A 20,142-nucleotide genomic window follows, 5' to 3' on the forward strand; every position below is an offset into this window, starting at 1 on the left:
TTTTCTCAAAAATTGAACCCAAACTAGAAAACTTATAAAGATGCGAAATCTATTTAAACTGGATCAAAAGGCCTGCTCAATTTAGTTCTTGGCCCAGTAAAATCGATAAGTTGACGCCATCCGAAGATTCCGAACCACCTTAACTCACATCTAGGGGTGTCAATAGAACCTTTTTAACCGTTTACTCGACTCGTATCGTATTCGATAAGGTAGGTATGAATATTTTTTTTTCATTAGTTTATTGGATATATGTATGAATGTATTTTTTTTTGTTTTTGTATCCTATAGTAACGGTAATTATAATATATAAATATATATTAAGTTTAATTTTCAACACCTAAATATATATTCGTATTTTTAATTTTTCTTCATTTATAAAAAAACAATTTAGTTGGAATTGATTGCACATTTATTTTTATTTTTTTTATTAGAAATGCAATTATATATGTGTGAAATGAATAAGTATTTGATGTTTAATTTATAAAATATAATAAAATTAATTATTATATTAGTATTATCCGTTATTTACCTGCTACCGTTTCATTATCCGATAATATTATCAATAAGAGTAGAGTAGGATAAGATTAATTTTTAATAGATATGAGTAGGATATGGATAAAGTCAATTTTAATAAGTATGGGTATGAAAATACCTCCACGCGATCTGTACCGTACCCATTGACACCCCCACTCGCATCGGGTCCCTCGATTTTGATCAGTGTAAAAATTTTATTGACAGGAAAACGCCGAAGTTCACTGGACGGTCCGATATAGATCTGACGGTCCTGATCGCAAGGGAATATCACCGAATTTGAGGAGTCAATTAGACAGGCCGGCCGAAGCCCCGAAATCAAGCCACTTAAATCTGGAGTCTGATTGCGGATTTGCGGTTTACCTTGGATCGAATCCAGTCGAGCTAGGTATTTCTTTTTGGGAGCCTTTTCCTTTTTCGAAGGGTTTTAGGCTTTAAGCCCCCGCCTCTCGTCGGAACCCTAGTTCTCGCTCCTCTCTGCCAAGATGAAGCTCGTCAGGTCTCTCTCTCTCTCTCTCTCTCTCTCTCTCTTTCTCTTTCTCTTTCTCTTTCTCTATCTCGCTCGATGGGCCTCTCTATTAAGTGGATCTGATTTGTGAACTAAAAAATGTAGGTTTTTGATGAAGCTAAACAACGAGACAGTGACGATTGAGCTCAAGAACGGGACTGTCGTCCATGGAACTATCATAGGTTCGCTTTTTCATGAACTTGCTAGGGTTTCGCTTTTCAATATTGAATTGTAAATATTTTTTTGCTAGGTTACTGAGTTTATGGTTTAAACTAGTAACCACTAGCTTGTTTTTAAGGGAGTTCTTATATATTTTTTTTCTTTTGGTAGGAATCCAGTATACTATACTGGATTCACTTGTTGAAAACAAAGACCAGTGCGTTTTAGTAACTTGTTTTTCATTCATGTAGAAAGCAACTACAGTTCTACTAAAAAGTACTTGGTATGTGTATACAGAAGAAATATCTGAAGGCACACAACTTAGGCACTGAATAGTTATATTCTAGGTGTGACATTATCTAGTAAATTTGATGTTCATAATAAGTCACTGTAGATATTATCAACATTGTGAGGCATTAAGAGGATATGATTTTGATAAATGTTGTTTCTACAACAAATTGTAAATTTTGTTTGATTATCATCTAGGATGGTCTGACATACTTCTTTAGCGCATACTTCATAAACTGTGGAGAAAGGGAGGGAGGGGAGGGGAGGGTGATCGGCTTGCCCAATTCTTGTTTGCTCCACAACCTCAAAGTTTTGAAACGGAAACAATTGGAGAGGAGGGGGGAGAGGGGGAGTAAAGACACAAATTTCAATAATCTTACCCTCCAATTGTTAGCCCCCCAATATGGTGGTTTGATTTCCCCCCCTCATCATTTCCATCCCTTGCCATTCATTTCCCTCCAATGCCAAGTTGTGGAGCAGATCCTTTTAAAGTTTAAACAGTATTTAATTGGTTTGTTGCAAAGTTGAACTAATGAACCAACCAAGAGGGAACTTCTAATCCTGTTTTTTGTTCTCTTTTCTAGGGAGGTAAATATTGCTAGTATGTTTTGTATTTTGGTTTCTTTAATAAGGCATGCATTAAAAATGGATTGTAGAGAAACTATGAAATCTAATCCTCTTTTCCTTATTCCTTCCTTTTGGTGCTAGCTGGTGCCAAAACTATCATGATCAGTCTGTAAATTTTACTTTATGTTGTTGTTAATGAAAAGTCAATGGTTGATATTAATATGAATATTTTATACATGTTTGTTTCTTTGTGGCTAGCTAAGAAGTGTGCTTTTAGGGAAAGGAAATCAAATACCTTGAGTGATACTGAGGAACCATAAGATAACATAATAATTATAATTAGATACCACAAATGATCATAATGTTTCAGTGTCTCATAAATGCTTCTCTCTGATCATGGTGAACAATGCAGGAGTGGATGTGAGCATGAACACACATCTTAAGATGGTAAAGCTAACACTCAAAGGGAAGAACCCTGTCACACTTGACCACCTAAGTGTGAGAGGCAATAACATTCGTTACTACATCCTTCCTGACAGCTTAAATCTTGAAACCTTACTTGTTGAGGAAACACCAAGGGTTAAGCCTAAGAAGCCCTCTACTGGTATGTCTAAACCCAATATTTCTTTTGTCACTTCTAATAACCAGGTTTATTGCATTTGTGAAAGCTTTTTCATTAATAACTAAAGGCAGTTTAGAATGTAGAAATCACTTGAGCTATATTTTTAGAATATTTTTAAAAACCTGATATATGAAAAATAGATGCGTCATAAGATGTTGCACTTTAGTATGAAACTTTGTTGGTTCATATAGTATGATGATGTGATTTTATGTATGTTTTTCTTGGATGCAGGGAGGCCTCTCGGAAGGGGCCGGGGCCGTGGGCGTGGCAGGGGTCGGGGCCGTGGGCGTTAAGTGTGGTGTGGTATTTATTTTTTGCAGTATGTCAAGGAATATCAATGCCAGTTGTATTAGAGCTCATGTTTTGTGCTTGTTACTTGTCAGATTGGAAGGGATTAGATCTTTACTCATGAGACTTTTATGTAGCGCATCTGTTCTAGTAAAGCAGTAGTATGAATTTGTTGGATATGTAATCCTGTGTCTTTGTTTGTCTTTTAAGTTGCGATGTTAGTATGATCTTTATGCCCATTTTTAATTTGATTCACCAATACTACAGAACTAAATTTTCATCACAGACAAATTTCGGCCTTCTGATTAAGTATTGATAATTGTTCGTGTTTGACTTGGACAAGTTCTCATTTATTTTGGGCTTCAGCTCTCTCCAAGAATTACACCTGTGAATTTAGCTTGACAAGTTTTTTCATCTACTATGTTAAAGAATTTCGAGATATCACGTTGAACGGTTGAAGTCAGGTCGTCGGTGCTCAAATTGTTATGATGGATTATGATGGATTGTAACCGAAGCATTTAATTTGGGGATTGCTGGCTCTGATTGATTTTTTATACAACAAGATGTATCTTAGCCAAGAAAGTGCATATTATGTCGTCCTCCCACACATACAATACCACGTACAGGGTACATCTAACATCCGAACAATGGTAATTTCACAATAAATAAAATATGAAAACATGCTCGATCTACTAGACTTCTACCAAAAAAAACCAATACAATAGGCGTTCATACCTAAGATGAGTCCAACAAACCCTTTATGACAACTGAAATTTCCTTTCTATCATAATATCACGACTAAACTGAAAGTTACGAAAACAAAATTTCCACCAATACAGATCCAACAGAAGTTGCTGAACAATGAGATTCAACCAAAAAGATGTTTCATATTCCTCTTAATGGGAGGAATAGTCAAATCTTACAATACTTTAGCAGTTGTTGGTTTTGGAACTGAAGCAAGGGACTTCAGAAGAGCTGGTGAGGGCTTCCTTACTGTATGAACAAGTAAAATCATAAGACTAAGCATAGTCAAAGCCCCTGCTTGGTGAGCTGATGCTAACGAGGTCGGAACATACATCAGTAGTGTTGATAATCCCAATGTCACCTAACACAGAAGAAAAATATTTTCAGAACAATAATGCAAAGCACAACATAAGCAACAATATTCCAACAGACCATTCATTCGAAAAAAAGTATTACCTGAAGAGCAGCCATCCCCAATGTACTTCCAATTAAAGATTGCACAGCTGGATGCAAATTTATTCTCTTTGAAGCTAACCAGAGAGCTCCAACAGCCGAAAGTGTGGTCATTGCAAGAATGCGATGGTTCAGCTGAAAGAACAAAGGTTCCTTTAGTTACAATACACAATTGTGGATTATAAAATATGAAGGAATTTTAGACATTGTACCTGGACTAGTGAAGTGTTCTCGAAGAAGTTGCGAATAAGAGGGTCCATGCTAAATATGTCATCTGGAACCCATACATCTCCCATCTTAGGAAATGTATTGTATGCATGGCCCTATATAAGAAAATTATTTATTTAGGGTCAATTTTGAAGTACATATATATAAACTAGTGTTCAATGGAAACTACATAAACATAGTACCAAGAAATATCAACTGATGCTTTCGGCTCATAAAACTTTTACTAAACTTTTCATCCAAGTTCTTCAGCAATATCTTTTATTCTTTTTATTAACCTAGATCTTTTCATTTTGCTATCCTGCAACTAAGCATTGTACAATTTGTCACTTACAAAGTATTTAATCAGAGCACCTAGAGTTTAACCACAGAAATCAAAAGTCAAAAGTTTTGCAATACCACAAATGGAAAAGAGATCAAATAGTTGAAATAAAGAATTATAAAGCAAGAAGGAAAACCAGACCGCATCATTGCCAGCGACAAAGGCCCCAGAGACTGCAGTTAGGCCAACAATAAAACTGACAGGTAGGGCCAGTCTTCTAATTTTTGTTGCTCCATGGACCCAGTTCAGGGACCCAGATGGTGGCTCTGGCATGACTACAGATAGAGCTGTCCATAATATGCCACTATATATAACAAAAGCAGATGTCAGGTGAGTTGCCAGGCGGTATGGACTGACTCGTGGTTGTACCCACTCTGACTTTGGTTCCTGTTATAAAGAAGAATGGACAAGGGGAGATTTACATGCCAATGTTAAGAAAGATATATGATAAAAATAGCCACTCTAGAGCACTTTTTCTTAAAATTACGCACTTATATAACAGAGTTGTCTCACAACTTCACACGGTCAAACACATCCACCTAAGACAAGATAAAAGTACACCCACATAAACATCAGCTAATTTGTAATGTTTCTTATGGACATGTGGTTATATTGATTTTCTGGAAGGGCATATGTACAAGAAATAATGTTTTATTAGTACCTCTAGGCCACTTTTGACCATCCACCAGCCAATAAGTCCTTGCCCCCCACCAAGAGCAAAGAGAGCAGACAATCTCAGCCCAAGCTGGCGAGTAATATAACCCTTTGCAATAAAATATGCAAAAGGGAACGCAAATGCCAAACCCAAACCACGGCCCCACATTCTGTGTGCATATTCCATCCAATAAATGAATTTGAAATCCTCAATGCTCATTCCCTTGTTAATTCTGCTTAAAATTGTCATGCATGTAATGTCAGCATCATATTTCAAATCTAGCTGGAGTGCTAACCATATGGATGATACTGTTACATCATCACTTATTCATGTGCCAGGTACCTGTGTTTAGGGATTGGCCATTGTTAACATATGCAGATTTGGTCACCGAGTACAGGTGCCATGAACTGACTGGTATGGTACTGTTACTGATCATACCAACAGAAAAAGATAGATAATCAGAACTATTGGGTCAAATGCTACTGATTAAGCATTGACAGAATGTGGTTTTACAAAAGCTTAATTCATTACTTATTTCCAAAACAAATGAAGCATAAAATTCCAAAATGTTACAAACATCAATTAGACAGCACCAGTCTAAAACATTTCAGTATGCATCAGCATTGCACATGTACAATTACCAGACCAACCAGAACTGGTAATTGCAAACCATATACTGGTACTCTCTGTGAGTTTTAACAAGTAGGAGCATATGTGCTCTTCAAAAGAGATTGGTAGACGGGACCTTGTATGATATTATAGCAAAAACTTACCTTATATACTCAGGTGATTGTTGATATTTCTCAAACTCACATACCCATTCCTCCTGTGTCAATGGAGGTAGCTTACCGGTAAACTTCCAATCCGTCATTGACAAACCAGAGCGTGTCAGACGAGTGATGCCACCAAGCACCACTAAACTGAAAACCCATGCAGCACAACCAAAAAGCCATATTCCAACTGCCTTCTGTGCATGGGGCCCCTTCGTCACTAGTAGCCTAAGACCTGAACTTGTGGCCTCTGATGTGGTGGAGTTCAGTATTGCAGCTGTGGTTGACATTCTTCTTGTCGATTGATTCACTAAGTTCTGAAATAAGCATTACAACAATATCAATCATGGCACCAAATTCAATTGTTCAGGGCAAGAATATGTTTTATAAATTCACTATTTATTAGGAATTAATAATCTATAATGTAAACAGGCTTAACAGATGGAGTTAGAATTTAGTCTCTATTAAGCGGACATACCTATGAGGCTTAGTTGAGGAAGACCTTAAGGAGGTCTTTGGCATCAAGTGGGAGGGGGCTGCTTTAAAATTTGAGCAAGGCAATTTTTAAAGATAAGAAGAAAAGGACCTCCTCCGGTCCTCCCTATGGAGGAGCTTATCAATTGGCTTAAAGTAGATCAAAGAACTAAAGAGGCCCAATGCGGCTTGTGCAATGGGTAAATAAGGTATTTTTTTGTTCTTTACCTGTGCTGGAGAACTGGTTTTTTCCAGGAAAGAATCAAATGCATGTATCTCAGCTACTGGCTACTGCATTCTTAATTTAAATTCTAGAGACTGCAATGTCTCTTGCGCTAGCAAGAAATCAAACTCTGCCATCACGAACTAACATATACTCCCCTCAAGCTCTACTAGAGCAATTCAAATTTATAGAAAGTGACTACGCTAAGCAAATAAAAGATCTCCAACCTTGGGAAAAGATTTGAATGCTTGGAAATAGCTGAATCGGGAGAGGAGGCATCGATCACAGTGCTCTGGAACCGAGAATCTCGAACCGGATAGAAGAGAAGACTCATTGGAAACCCTCGAAAAACTCCTCAGTTCAGAAATTAGGGTCGCATGTTTGCTCCGACGAAAGAGAGATCCAAGTCTACTCGCAGCGAACATGGTTTCTGCAAAACCACTAGAAGGCAGAAGAACGAAAGACGGGGGAGAAGACACGATGAAATGTTTTTAAGCTGGGTTTATGAAGTGGAAAACTCCAAAAGGGGTTTCAAAACATCTATACATATTTAGAGAGAAGAAAAATACGAAATGATTGTCGACGTAGTCGATACACGGATATCTTTATTGCTATTATTATTATTATTTTTTTTTTGCTTAATAGTGTTATTATTGAATTTAATAGATTTATGATTATGTTTGTTTCGAATTAGGGCTGGGCAAAAAAGCTCGAACTCATAACTCGCTCGTAACTCGCTCATTTACAGTTCGTTTAACTCGACTCATTTACAGCTCAGCTCATTTACAACTCGAGTTGGCCAACTCGTTTAATAAATGAGCCGAGTTCGAGTTGGCCCCAACTCGCTCATTTATAACTCGAGTTGCAAATTATTGGTCAGAATAAATTCCAAAATAATCAAATCTGAATCTCTAGACTGTTATTTGTGCTTTGAGATTCGTGCAAAATATGTTTGAACTTGTGTTGTAATACTATCACTGGTTAAACGAGTTGTGAGCCAACTCGAGTTGATAACGAGCCGAGTTCGAGTTGACTCTACAACTCGTTATTACCATCTCAACTCAAGTTGACTCGCTCGTTTATTAAACGAGCCGAGTTCAAGTTGGGGGTAACTCGCTCAAACTCGGCTCATTTACAGCCCTATTTCGAATATGAGGTCACTTACAAAATTTTACAACAATTTAATTTTGTGATTTTAAAAGTTCAAACATTCGATTCAAAACATTCAACATGATATCTATATTAAAATGTGCTTGGAGATAAAATTTATATTTTTTTAAATTTTTTTTACTATTTATTAAGTATTTTACAAAATTGTTGTTTTTCAGTGGTCAAGATTTGTCTAAAAAAAATAGTTTTGTAAAATACTTAATAAATAGTGAAAAATTCAAAAAAAATGTAAAGTTTTATCTCCAAACACATTTTAATATAGATATCATGTTGAACGGTTTAGATCGACTATTTGAAATTCTAAAATTGCAAAATCTAATTAGAGTAAGATATTAATTGTAACTTACAAATATTGTAAGTTGATCCCTCCTCTTCGTATATTTGACTAAACATTAAATAAAAGAATGAATAACGACAACATAAAAATCCAAAAAAATTTATAACAAAAATATCTCGAACCGATTCAAAATATTTATTCCATAATTCAGTTTAATAACATTATAGATCACTTAATAATTAATCATGAATTCGTTCGATAAATTATAGCAATGATGTGAAGAAACCCACCTCTTGTAAATTGAAATTCAATTTTTTTTCTCCTATAGATATTGTATATTTTTCCAAGTGCAAATAGCCAAATACTCTTTTGCCTTTTCACAAAATTAAAATCATACTATATTTTCAATTTAGTCCCGCCAACTTTTATTTTCATTCTCATTGACAATGAAAATAATATCTTAATTATAATATTATCTTTGTCAAAGAGTTATGAGAAAGCCAAAATTAGATAGCGAATAATAATAGCGAAAGTTCAATAAAAAATTTCTTCTTTAAAATCAAGTTAGGCCGTGCTCCAGACGAAGGAATGCGGAAGATGGGAAAGGGAGAATTACTGTGCGAGGGAGATGCTCACCCCATATTTGTACTGTCCAACGATTTTTCATGTTTCAGAAGAAGAGAAGAACTACAGAGAGAGCGGAGGTGAAGGCGTACTGTTCGAAGAGAAGAGCAGAATCACGAGATGTTAATTTTTGACGAATTCTGTCACCCTCAAATCGGAGTGTAAAAACACTGTTCAAAGGTTGTCTCACCTCCGATCTGTTTCCTTCCTTTCTTTTAATGAGAGATTTACCTCTCCGCTCTAGAGCACAGTATTAGTGATCTTTTCTCTACAGAGATGAAATAGCAGGAATCTATATCACCCCATATACCTGAGGTGCAAGTATTAGATCTGGACCGTTTTTTAACTTGGCATGCATCTCAAAGCAGACGAGTAAAGATTTGAACAGAGAAGTTTTGGCTTCATGCAGCGCACAGACTTTATAATCAAAACAGTGCTGCATATGGTTCCTGCGCTGTATGAAGCCAAAACTACTCTGTTAAAATCATTACCCAAGCAGACCCCTACAGCCACAATAGGCATCAGATTGAGTTTAATTTGACTAAAACTAATATGGACCGTAGATTATTTTAAATTGCACCTCAGGTACCTGATAGGACACGGACTCAAATAGCATGCGGTTCAATGAGTGATCCTCAATTTGCTTCCTGTCGAGAGAGATCGACAGTCGACACAGAGTTCTCGACAGGTTTTGAGAAAATGTGTCATCCTTTATTTTCGTTTAGTTACATCTTATGAGAACTGCTTTATTTATTGGAAAATTTTAGTATTACTAAAGGACATGTTATTCAGATGTGGATCTAGCTATTGGTGAAATTTAATATAACTAAGGACATGTTAGTCGAGGGCGTGTTTAGTTATTTCAATAATTTGAAAAAAAAAATCATTATGTATATTGAAATTAACATGGTTTTTTTTTTTTTTTAGTTTTTATATAGTTCGGTCTTCCTCATAAAATGTTAAATACGTGATTGTTGTTTATTAATAGTTAAAATTCTATTTAACGATTGCGAGAACTTAGATTACAAATTATACATTTTACGTTACAACTTCTATCTAAATTTTCTAGTTCTATGCTGATATCATTGTCTATTTGAAACATATAACTTAAAAATTTTAAAGTAAATAAGATGCATTGCCGAATAAATTTTACACGAAAAAAAAAATCGTCACATATTTCAAAAGAAAACACACGAAAGGATGTATCAGACTAGGGCTGCAAATGAATCAAACCAAATTGAATTTACTCCAGTTTGAGTTTGATTTGAATTAACTTTGAACTAAGTTTGATTTGAATTAATTTTGAATCAAATCTTTTACGAACTCAATTTCGAATCTTTTACCAACTTTTTTACGATAAGAAAGAGTGATCGTAATCGCCGAAATCGACATGTGAAAGTCGTCTAGGATTTTAGAACTGAGAGCGAGAGTTACAACTTACGAGTTATGACTTATGGCTGGGCGGCCTTATGTTTTAACTTTTAATTCATCAGCGGAAATCAATGATTCACGTTACTTTGAATTTCGAACTAGAATAGTTCGCAAACCTATTCGAACGAACCAAGTCCAATTTGAATTTGGTTTGAATTAATTTCGAATCGAATATTTTACGAACCTTTTCGAATCAAACTCGAATCGAATCACGAACTACGAATTTTCTGTGCAGCCCTATATCAGACGCACAACATGGTAATACAGTTGATTTCATATTGTAATGTAAAACTCATGCAAAGGTTAAGTGAAATAAATATTATGAAAATAAATTATGCTGGTGCAACGAGAGTTTGTGATAAAAGTTATTCAGTTATTCTTACAGCTCAATCATGCTACTATACCTGTATACCATTGCATTGTACATAAGTTTCAAAATTATAATATTATGCCTTGTCCTACAATTTTTTTTCTCAAAATTTATAAAAATATATTTAATATTCAAAATAATTATAAAATTATGTCTCATTTTAAAATTTTGACTCCGCCCCTTATTAGTTATTACTAACTCTGCAATTCTTGTTTATTACATATGACACTATTAAATATTTTAAAACAAGATATTAACAAATGATGACTAAAAAATGAACTGAATCAAGGCGATGATTTCTACCTACTTTCTACAATTACTGTTCTTACAAAGACAGTTTAAAATAATGATTCAGAATTAGTATAACGTAATTTCAGTTTTTCACCTGCGCCTAAGACATTATTTACTAGTATGTTTCATTTTGAAAACTATCCTATGAAATTCATAGTAGAGCTACTTTTCTCTTCCATTAAATGTGAAGAAGAATATGTCAAAGCATTATTTCTCCTCTGGAGGAGGAGCCGATAGAAGGTATCATGGTGTTAGGCAGGGGCGAATCTACGTACATGTTAGGGGGTGATAAGTCATCCTATGATTTAAATTTTTTTAATTATGTATATTAAAATTTGAGTTTTTTAAACTTTTATATAGTCTAGCTCTCACATAAAATAATAAATGTGAGATGGTAATTTAATCATTTGAGTTCTAATTTGTATGTGTAAGGTCATGGATTTAATTTTCACTAATCACACTATTTTCTTACTCTCTAAATTGGAGTCCAATAGAGAGAATCAAGACTTAGCTCTTCAAATTATAATTTAACATATAAGAAAAGACCAATCAAATAAGAGAATAAAAATATAAAAGCTTCTATTTTCTATCCTTACTATCCTCAATATTCCTCGCCTATTCTTTGCCATTTTTCTGAATTGCATATGGGCCACTTGTCATGCGCTTATCATATTTGTCGGGAAACATGTATGATCCAATGTCTATTGGACCAGAAACAGGTCTAATGGATAACCCAATACTACAATTATCGGATTCTAGGGGTGTGCTGTAGAGCCCATTATTCCAATCATAGGCCTATGAGCGTCAAACTCTTTGAAATCTTCTTGTACCATCGAAATGGTTCTAGTATTTGGTCATATAAGAGCCGGTATATGTGCCGATGTTATGCCTCCCTGTCACTTGCACCGCCGCCTTTTTGTTGCTTCCTCTGCCTAGAGTTACTTAAATTTCTGTAAATTAGATGATAAGTGTTTAGTTTTTGCGATGATGATGTTGTGTATTATTTGGTGTTGTTTTCTGTCTCTTTCTCTGTCTTTTGTTTTTTTTTCTTTTTTTGTTTAGAGGTAATTGTCTTGAACTGGTTGATTTAGTTTATAGTCTGGTTTGATTTAGTGCTTTCTCAGCTGATGGGTGACTATTATGGTCCGATCGATTCAGTTCCCGGTCTAATTTGAATTCAATGCCTTCTTGGCTGTGCTATGCATACAAAGAAAATCATCACTAGGCTCCTATTACTCTAATCAAGCAAGGATAATCAATTTGTGTCCACATGATGTTTTTAGTTTGGTTTAGTTGTATGTCTTTACAGACATTACTGTATAATCTTATGTAACAGCTACCTTGTAACTTTGTATATCAATGCAAGCGTCTATGAACTTTCAACCAAAAAAAAAATTGCTATCTTGTACTTTGGTTTATAGCTTTGTCTTGCATCAGTGTTCGAAATCGTGTTTTAAAATGAAAATTTATTTGTTAAATTATATCACTGCAACCCTGCCCCATTTTTTCTTTCAATTATGGCGAAGAAATCATCAAATCATGCATGAGGTTAGAGATACGAGAGTACAAAGGTAAATGTACTTACCTATATGTCCAACGGAGATCATTAAATATGTCATTTATATATTTAGTTTAACTAGTACAATATATTGGCATGTGCTGCAGAAGATCGTGCCCTGGATCTGATGCAACAGCACTAGTCAAGATGGGTAACTTTGGACCTGTATCGGAATCATAGCAAGGAAGGAAAAGAAAAGATAGTCTAGGATTAGGCAATCATCTGGTGGGTATAAGGCAAGTGGCATGGAGATGAGCTGTTGATCTATAACTTTGTTTTCTTGAATAGAAATGTAATCAGGAAAGATATCTTGTAGTAGGATTCTATTATTTTCTATTTAATCTCTATAGTCTCCTGTAACAGGAGTAATCCACAATTGTCACACTATTCTTGAATTAATATAAAGAGGAAGAAGAGGGTTTGAGGTTGAGGATGTAGGTACTAAAACTAAACCTCGTTAAATTATTGTGTTTTTGACTTGATTTCTGTGATTGCTATTAATTTCTAGACAATAAACCATCTATGATAACATAGACGGATAGATCCACTAAAACATTATTCAATAATCCTTACAAAAGTGGGTATCCCCCACCTGTTTCATATTGAAACAAACATAGTTCTTACAAAAGGCAATGGGAAAAGCCCCATTGTGCAAAAGATACTTAACAAAACAGAAATATTACAAACAGTTCACAGATCACACATTAGAGCTAAGGGATAAGCAGGTGTAGTAGACATTACAAACACTTCACATATTACAAAATACTAAACTAAGTAGACAGTGAGTATATCTAGTAATCACTGCTAGAAGAACATTATTCAATAATCTAAAAGTACCATTATTTCGTTTTGAAATTTTTTAACCTAAAACTCCATCAAGACAACCCACAGGTATAATTCCTTAATCGGCATCTCAAGATCAAATGAAATCAGGCCAGTATTCTCCTCATAGCCAAACATCACCTCTCTTGAATCAACCCGTATTCTCTTTGGCATCACTGATGAATAAACCCCAACCGTGCCTGAGCCACACATTTTTATTTCGACGGTTGAGATATTGTCCGACTCGTATCTCAGTTCCTTGATGGCACCTCCAGAGTTAAACATCCTCACTAGCCCAATGGGGGCAATGGAGGCTCCATTTGATAGCTTCTTCACTGGAACTACTGTGAAGACTTCATATTCACGTGGTTTAAGCGTCACAGGCATAGATGCATTTTTCGGTATATATGTTACCTCCCCTGTAAATGGTTTGTTAGTTTACGAGCTCACATTGCTTAACGATTATTAGAGAGACAGTAATAAGTAGTATGAAGGTTCTGGTAATGTGATAAGACATGATTAATAGAATGTTTAGTACAGAATATCCTTGCAGTTGTGTCAATATTGTGTGAAATGGGGTATAATTGTAAGATACACGTACCCCCTAAATGGGAATATAGGATAACATCTCCATTCCAATCTTCATCCGCAGCACTCCTAAGAAAATCCACATTAGTAGCATTGATTACACCTGTAACTGTACCGGGTTGTTCATCATGGATTAAATTTTTCTTGCCAACCCTACACCATCCAGCTCCTTGGCAATTAAAGGCACCAATTACACCGTTGTGCTCATTTAAATTCCAAATCTTCAAAATGCTGTCACAAGTATAAGCACCATAATTTAGGGTAACAAAATAATGATAAAAAATAACATAAGAGTTTGTTTCAGAATCTTCTGACCTCTTTCCATCCCTTGCTGGGTCAGTGAATAAACAATCTCGGCTTGGTCGACCTGGGAGTTTTGCTCTTAAGATAGAACCATCAGGAAGTACTAATTTCTTCAACAAATTGAAATCGTGATTTCCAGGCTTATCACTGCATACATGCACAATTATCAACCCTATTTCTCAAGTATGTGATTTTTGCAATTATAATTTGATAGAACATATACCTAACATATATTGCACAACCCCCAACTGCTCTTGCTGCTGCATGGTACTCGGCCATAGGGTGCATGCTCTGATAAAATTTCAATTAGATTATCATTAATAATTAATGTTGTAAGAAAGATAGTGTTTAAAAAAGATACATAACAAGAATATATGAAACAAACTCACATGAAACATGTCCCAATCAGGCTGCATAAATTCTCCAAGGATTATACTATTATATGCCACAGATGCAATATGTATTGTGTGAGATGCTGGGTCTTTTGGCCAGAAATCGTCAGATGCCCTGACAACTGCAGTTCTCTTTGAACTATAATATTTAAACCCAACAATTAAAACCCACCATCTCTAATTCTATACATTTATTTTTCGAAGACACCATAATCACAGATGAATACCTGTATAAGTTATCAGTATTGTGGCTCATGCAAGAAATGATCCCGTTATCCTTAAAATTCCTGGCAATGGAAGCCTCCAGTGCCATGTGGTACTTCCTTGTCAGCTCAACCCTGCCTCCAAAGCCAGCTCCAAGTGTTTCAAGAATATTTTGCGCATCTACCTTGACCCCATCAACACCAGCTGAGGCAAGGTAGGAATGTAAATCGTTGTAGAAGCTGAACACCTTCTCTGGGTGCACAAGACCAAGTCCATTTGTGGTAATGCTATCGAGGCATACACATTGCTCATTGGATTGGATGCTTGGTGAGGAAACAGGGTATTGCATCTTGGATTCATAGTGCTCCATGTCCCCAATCCCTGGTCTCACTCCACCCCAGTACCCGGTAATTGTGTGCCATGCATACACATATCTGACATTCAAAACACAATTTGACCATTTTCAATGATGAACAGAAGAGACAGGGAAAAAAAAAAGATTTCACAAAAAGAGAAAAACTATTATAAAATCTTGTAAAAAAGGTACAGTGTCAGTGAAATTATGGAAGAATCAACTTATATGCAAGTAGCAAGATAATTGATGAAAAAAATTGGACAAAAGTTTAACAATATGCATTTACAAGAAATTAATAACCTTAAAAAAGGGAAGAGATGACAAATGAAATTAAAGTCCCATTTATTCTGTGGGCTAAAGAATATTTAAGGGCCTACAGTTAGTATAAGATTGCATATTGTGAAATTAAATATTGAATCTTATTTTGAAATGAGTTTCTTACTTTATGTCATGTTTTTCTTTAATTTCCCTGACTACATAAGCAAGCCCATTCGCTGGATCCTCGTCTCTGTGACCCTCTTTGCCATTTTTCTGGAACTTGTGGTTCTCCTTTATATGTGTTAGCCTATTTGCAAAGCTGAAAAAGAAATGAAAAGCAAAATGATTTCGGCAATTCAAATCTGTGAGTCTAATAGAAATTCTAGGTATTCTTATTTGAACTTGTACTTTGCTGCATTATCTGATTTACAAGCAATTCCAGTAGGATCCATTCCGACAGATTGCCATCCATCGTCTATTATTACAAATTTAGGAGGTATGCCACCTTCGTGAAAGCTGAAAAATAAACAGAGAAACAATTCTCAATTTCTAAATTCCTTACGAAAATTTAATTAATAAAAGAACAACAGTACTTTGGATGAGAGTTAAAAGGGCAATAACCTCTCTAGCCCTTCCTTGACCCCCTCAGATGTTACATTTGTGTAGAATGCATCCCATGTACACCAACCAAACCAGTTCAACATATCGGGCATCTACAATAATTGAAATAAGTACAAAATAAATAGGTAAATACTAAATATTAATGACCAATACAGATTAGTAGACTACCTTTTTCTTCTCTCTGTGAGAGAATGTCCCCAGATGCCTTTCAATAGTCCTATATGTAATAAACACTTGTTAATGCAATGAAAATTGAAGAAATCTCAATCAAGTTTACATCTAAAGAAATACTAACTTGACAGCACTGTTAATGACTTCGAATGGATCTGACCCCGCTCCAACAAATACTAGATGAGTTCCATCAAAAGACACTACAGCTGGGTCGCCTGAAATTTATTGCATAAAATAAAAAAAATGCCCAGAACAGATCTTTTGTTTTCACTCAAAAAAATTGAACCAGCAATTAAATACTTGGAAAATTACCACTCTCGAGACAAATCTCAAGTTCATCATTGGAGTTGCCTTGAAGAACTGCTCTGAAAGCTCCCTCCAGAACAGGTAAAAAGACGGTATAAACCACTGACTCGTGGGACCCACCATCGGCAAAATCGGACCTTTCTCTTCCTTCGACAAGTAGGAATTGGGTCTCAACAGGTATGTCTCTGCCGTTCGAGCCCATCCTCTGTGTCATCCACCATATCTTAAACCTGAATGTGCACATGAACCTCAAATCCCTGGAAAATAAAAATTAAGAGTATTATATCTATTGTAAACAATTTACAAATCTTAAATTTAAATTGTCTTACATAAATTTATACCAATGAAAAATTTAAGGCATATTTACGAATTTAGAGTTGGCATTTTTCTCCAAGCATGTCAGCATGGGATTTCTTGAAAAGAGAAAAAAAAAAAAATACTTACTGAAGTTTGCCTATGGAAAATACATTGTGACTGTCGCCACGCTCCGATTTGACGCCAATGAACGCACCGTTAGTTATCCCACTACCACTCGGTGGCGTCAAGAAAATGTTATCACGCACATCTGACAAGATTTTAGTTCCCAAAACCACCAAATCGCCATTTTGTACCGCTATCCCAGCCCCGATTGTCATCTTTCCTCGTACTCAAGTCTTTTAAGTTTTAAAATTCAATCCAATCGATAAAGAGAGGAGAGGAGAGGAGAGGAGAGGAGAGGAGAGGGAGATAACTTCCCGTACCGGTTCTCATGACTATAAAATGGAAGGTGGCGTTCTTTTAAACCGAAAGATTTGTGGATTTTTTCATCTCTAGTTGCTATAATATTGATATTTAAAATAAGGCCCATGTATCACTTTGTAGATATTGACAAAAAAATATTTAAGCCTCCGATCCTACGAACTGGACATAGAGTGAGTGAGATAAATGGTACGGCGGAGCTGGTTTCGTCAGCGAATGTAACCGGTACAAAATGGTACGGTACGTGTTAGTTACGTGTCGTGATTTACGTGTATTGTGCTGTAATTATTCTCGTGTTGTGATTATCTTTTGAAATTTTGGTACGACACGTTACGTGAAAGATCTAGTCACAGCACGGTCCGGTACGTGGTCACGCGAGTCACGTGTAATTATGATAATTAGATATTGATCAATCAGTGAATCTTGAATAAACTAACTTAAATTATTATTAAATGGTCACGCGAGACATGTTTGGGCACGGTGTGACTCACGTGGCGTAACCATTCGCGTGTCTAACCACCCCTTGACATTTTGGTCACGGCACAGCACAACACGTGAAAAATTAACTTGGTCACAGCACAAGACCAAAGTTATAGCATATTAGTAATGACACGGCACGTTTTTTCCACTCTAACTGGACATAGTATGATATTTCAATCCCTATCTGACTCTAGTTAAGAAAAAGCATAACTACTTGGTCACGTCACGCAATGACATTAAAATTTATTTTTACGTAATGTGAAAAATATTAAATGCCAGTCACATCACACAAATAGTTATGTTATGTATGGTTACAGATGATGAATGACAGTTACATCATGCAAATAATTACGTCACGTGTGATCACAGTGGATAACAATCATATCACGCGAATAGTCACATCACGTCATGATCAAACATGTATAAAAAAATAAAAATTTATTACAAAAGAAATTATAATTAAGAAATAATGTTGAAAAAAATAGTTAAATAATTTGTCGGTTATATGATTAAGTTAATTTATGTGATAAATTTCACTTGAGCATTTACATCCCTGCAACTCAATAAGTTTCTAAATAACTGTTAACTAATTTTTAGAAATTAAAGTTTGTAAAATTTTTAAACTCTCACATCCTAAAATTAGTTTTTAAAATTTCTATTAAACCACGTCATCAATTAAATTAAAATGATTCATTTTCTTTCCGTTGGAGTCTGTCGTCCTTTCAAATTTATCCTTGTGACTTTTTTCCTTCCTCGCCAATTCTCTTTCCCTTCTCCGTCGAATCCTTTTCATTTCTAGTTGCGAATAACAAAATTGACTATTGTGGTCGCCTGGGAAAATCATCATCGTAGCCGACCGTATAACCTCTCTCTCTCTCTCAATCTCGTACAGTGGAGAATTTCTCCTTTTTTGGATTCATTGAATCAATTTGGTTGAATATAAAGTTCACATCTTTATCTCTCTCAACTCGTACAGTGAAGTACTCATTTTCTCAATCGCGAACAGTGAGAGAAAATTAAAGTTTTCTTCCCCTTTTCAATTATATCCTTGAATGACTCTGAATTTAGATTTTTATTCTTTTGTTGTATTCAGTGAATTTTTCTTCTTATAATCCAATCAAATAATCCAGATAATAACCAGCTAAAAAGTAATTGATATAGCCTCTACTGAGTTTTAAAAAAAAAAAAAATTAATTGACATATGAAAACTACAAATAATGATTTTGTGGGGGTAAATATTCAAAAATGTGTAAATAAATAAATATTCACCCAATAACATGTTAGCACAGTCCAGTACCACTGTACCAACCAATACCAGGTCTTGCACCAGTGCAAAAAGCAAAGAAATAAAAAAGAATCTCCAACTGATACACAAAATGACCAAAAAGACAGCTAAAAGAAAACTGAACAATAGGTAGGGGGTGAAAAGTTCATTTGATCAAATCCTTTTACAGGCAAATAAAGGAATTTAAAACAAACACTTTACTGCTTGATTTTCCATTTTAAGGATTTTTTTTGCTATTTTATATGTGCATTTGAATCTCATCTTTGAAGGATATAAAAACTATTAAATAAAATTTAATGTTTACTGTAATGCCCCTGTAGAGATAAAAACAAAATTTATAGTTCTCTGTCTCCAAAAATTCTGACTCATGTTAGACATTTAGATTGAGCTTTCTTCTACATTTTTATAAAAAGCATAAAAATTTTGGTTTATAGTTTGTCCAGAATTTAATTTTGAAGTTTGACAGTCAAAAATATAATAAAAAAAAGCAACACCTTGTATAAACCTCAAAATAAAATATAAATCAATCTCCAAAAATCAAGTTCCTAAGATCACAGGGTTATTGTTAGAAAAAACTGATGAACAATAGTAAAACAAAGACTGTAGCATAGTATATATAGTAACATGCACCAGTACACACACATGCACATAGTTGCACTAATCCCTAAACCCTAAACTCTCTCACATCTCTCAAACTGATTTAACAACAGCCACATTTTAATATATAGAGACATGATAAAAGTACAAAAAATAGAGACATTTGAATCCTCTTCTTTGACATATCAGAAGATATGTGTTAGTTTATTTATTAAGGTCAGCTGGGTTTAGTTAGGCATGACAGGTTGTAATTTCCTAGAAAATTAATATCGTGTGCATGCATGTTCAATATGGTATTTCGATCTTCATTAAAATTAAATTATTTTGAAAAGTAATTCTTAAAATGGTAGAAAAAGTTTTTGAAGATGAAAAAGAAGAGTTTAGAATTGCCTGGTAGTTTCGTTAAACGAGGAGGAAATATCCGGATCTCTATACCAATGACAAAATGGAACAAACGACTCACTTCACAAAA

General features: G+C 35.0%; 3 protein-coding genes across 4 annotated transcripts; 1 reads left to right on the forward strand and 2 right to left on the reverse strand.

Moving 5' to 3' along the window:
- The first annotated feature begins 876 nt into the window (after window positions 1-876).
- LOC144558470 (small nuclear ribonucleoprotein SmD1b-like) lies at window positions 877-3,147 on the forward strand. Its single transcript, XM_078307309.1, has 4 exons — window positions 877-1,030; window positions 1,145-1,221; window positions 2,466-2,657; window positions 2,907-3,147. The coding sequence occupies exons 1-4, from the start codon at window positions 1,017-1,019 to the stop codon at window positions 2,966-2,968; spliced, it is 345 nt and encodes a 114-aa protein (XP_078163435.1). The 5' UTR covers window positions 877-1,016; the 3' UTR covers window positions 2,969-3,147.
- A 487-nt stretch (window positions 3,148-3,634) lies between these two features.
- COX15 (cytochrome c oxidase 15) lies at window positions 3,635-7,369 on the reverse strand. The gene is made up of 7 exons (XM_078307308.1): window positions 7,057-7,369; window positions 6,136-6,449; window positions 5,369-5,594; window positions 4,849-5,094; window positions 4,373-4,483; window positions 4,164-4,295; window positions 3,635-4,068 (listed from the first exon to the last, which is right to left on the reverse strand). Exons 1-7 carry the CDS (start codon window positions 7,252-7,254, stop codon window positions 3,883-3,885), a joined length of 1,413 nt encoding a protein of 470 aa, XP_078163434.1. The 5' UTR covers window positions 7,255-7,369; the 3' UTR covers window positions 3,635-3,882.
- Window positions 7,370-13,045: 5,676 nt separating this feature from the next.
- Window positions 13,046-17,418, reverse strand: SIP1 (seed imbibition 1). 2 transcript variants are annotated; one of them, XR_013512922.1, is made up of 14 exons: window positions 17,015-17,321; window positions 16,577-16,827; window positions 16,389-16,479; window positions 16,262-16,310; window positions 16,094-16,185; window positions 15,881-15,988; window positions 15,657-15,791; window positions 14,883-15,293; window positions 14,653-14,794; window positions 14,487-14,554; window positions 14,276-14,410; window positions 13,974-14,191; window positions 13,365-13,791; window positions 13,046-13,097 (listed from the first exon to the last, which is right to left on the reverse strand). XR_013512922.1 is itself a non-coding variant. In XM_078307307.1 (13 exons), exons 1-13 carry the CDS (start codon window positions 17,203-17,205, stop codon window positions 13,415-13,417), a joined length of 2,268 nt encoding a protein of 755 aa, XP_078163433.1. In that variant the 5' UTR covers window positions 17,206-17,418; the 3' UTR covers window positions 13,292-13,414. The 2 variants fall into 2 exon arrangements, 1 of the variants encoding a protein (XP_078163433.1); XM_078307307.1 differs by lacking the exon at window positions 13,046-13,097 and having other exon boundaries at window positions 13,292-13,791; window positions 17,015-17,418.
- Window positions 17,419-20,142: the final 2,724 nt, after the last annotated feature.

Source organism: Carex rostrata, chromosome 8, assembly GCF_964058835.1.
Source record: "Carex rostrata chromosome 8, lpCarRost1.2, whole genome shotgun sequence".
NCBI classification, from domain to species: Eukaryota; Viridiplantae; Streptophyta; class Magnoliopsida; order Poales; family Cyperaceae; genus Carex; species Carex rostrata.

Coding starts and splice junctions, on each gene's coding strand:
- SIP1 (XM_078307307.1), bottom strand. CDS start 17,205: ATGACAATCGGGGCTGGGATAGCGGTACAAAATGGCGATTTGGTGGTT. Junction 15,989..16,093: donor GTCAAGGAAGGGCTAGAGAG/GTTATTGCCCTT, acceptor TTTATTTTTCAG/CTTTCACGAAGGTGGCATAC. Junction 14,795..14,882: donor AATACTGATAACTTATACAG/GTATTCATCTGT, acceptor TAAATATTATAG/TTCAAAGAGAACTGCAGTTG.
- COX15 (XM_078307308.1), bottom strand. CDS start 7,254: ATGTTCGCTGCGAGTAGACTTGGATCTCTCTTTCGTCGGAGCAAACAT. Junction 6,450..7,056: donor CATTCAAATCTTTTCCCAAG/GTTGGAGATCTT, acceptor TGCTTATTTCAG/AACTTAGTGAATCAATCGAC. Junction 5,095..5,368: donor TGGTCAAAAGTGGCCTAGAG/GTACTAATAAAA, acceptor TCTTTATAACAG/GAACCAAAGTCAGAGTGGGT.
- LOC144558470 (XM_078307309.1), top strand. Junction 1,222..2,465: donor CGTCCATGGAACTATCATAG/GTTCGCTTTTTC, acceptor TGAACAATGCAG/GAGTGGATGTGAGCATGAAC. Junction 2,658..2,906: donor GCCTAAGAAGCCCTCTACTG/GTATGTCTAAAC, acceptor TCTTGGATGCAG/GGAGGCCTCTCGGAAGGGGC.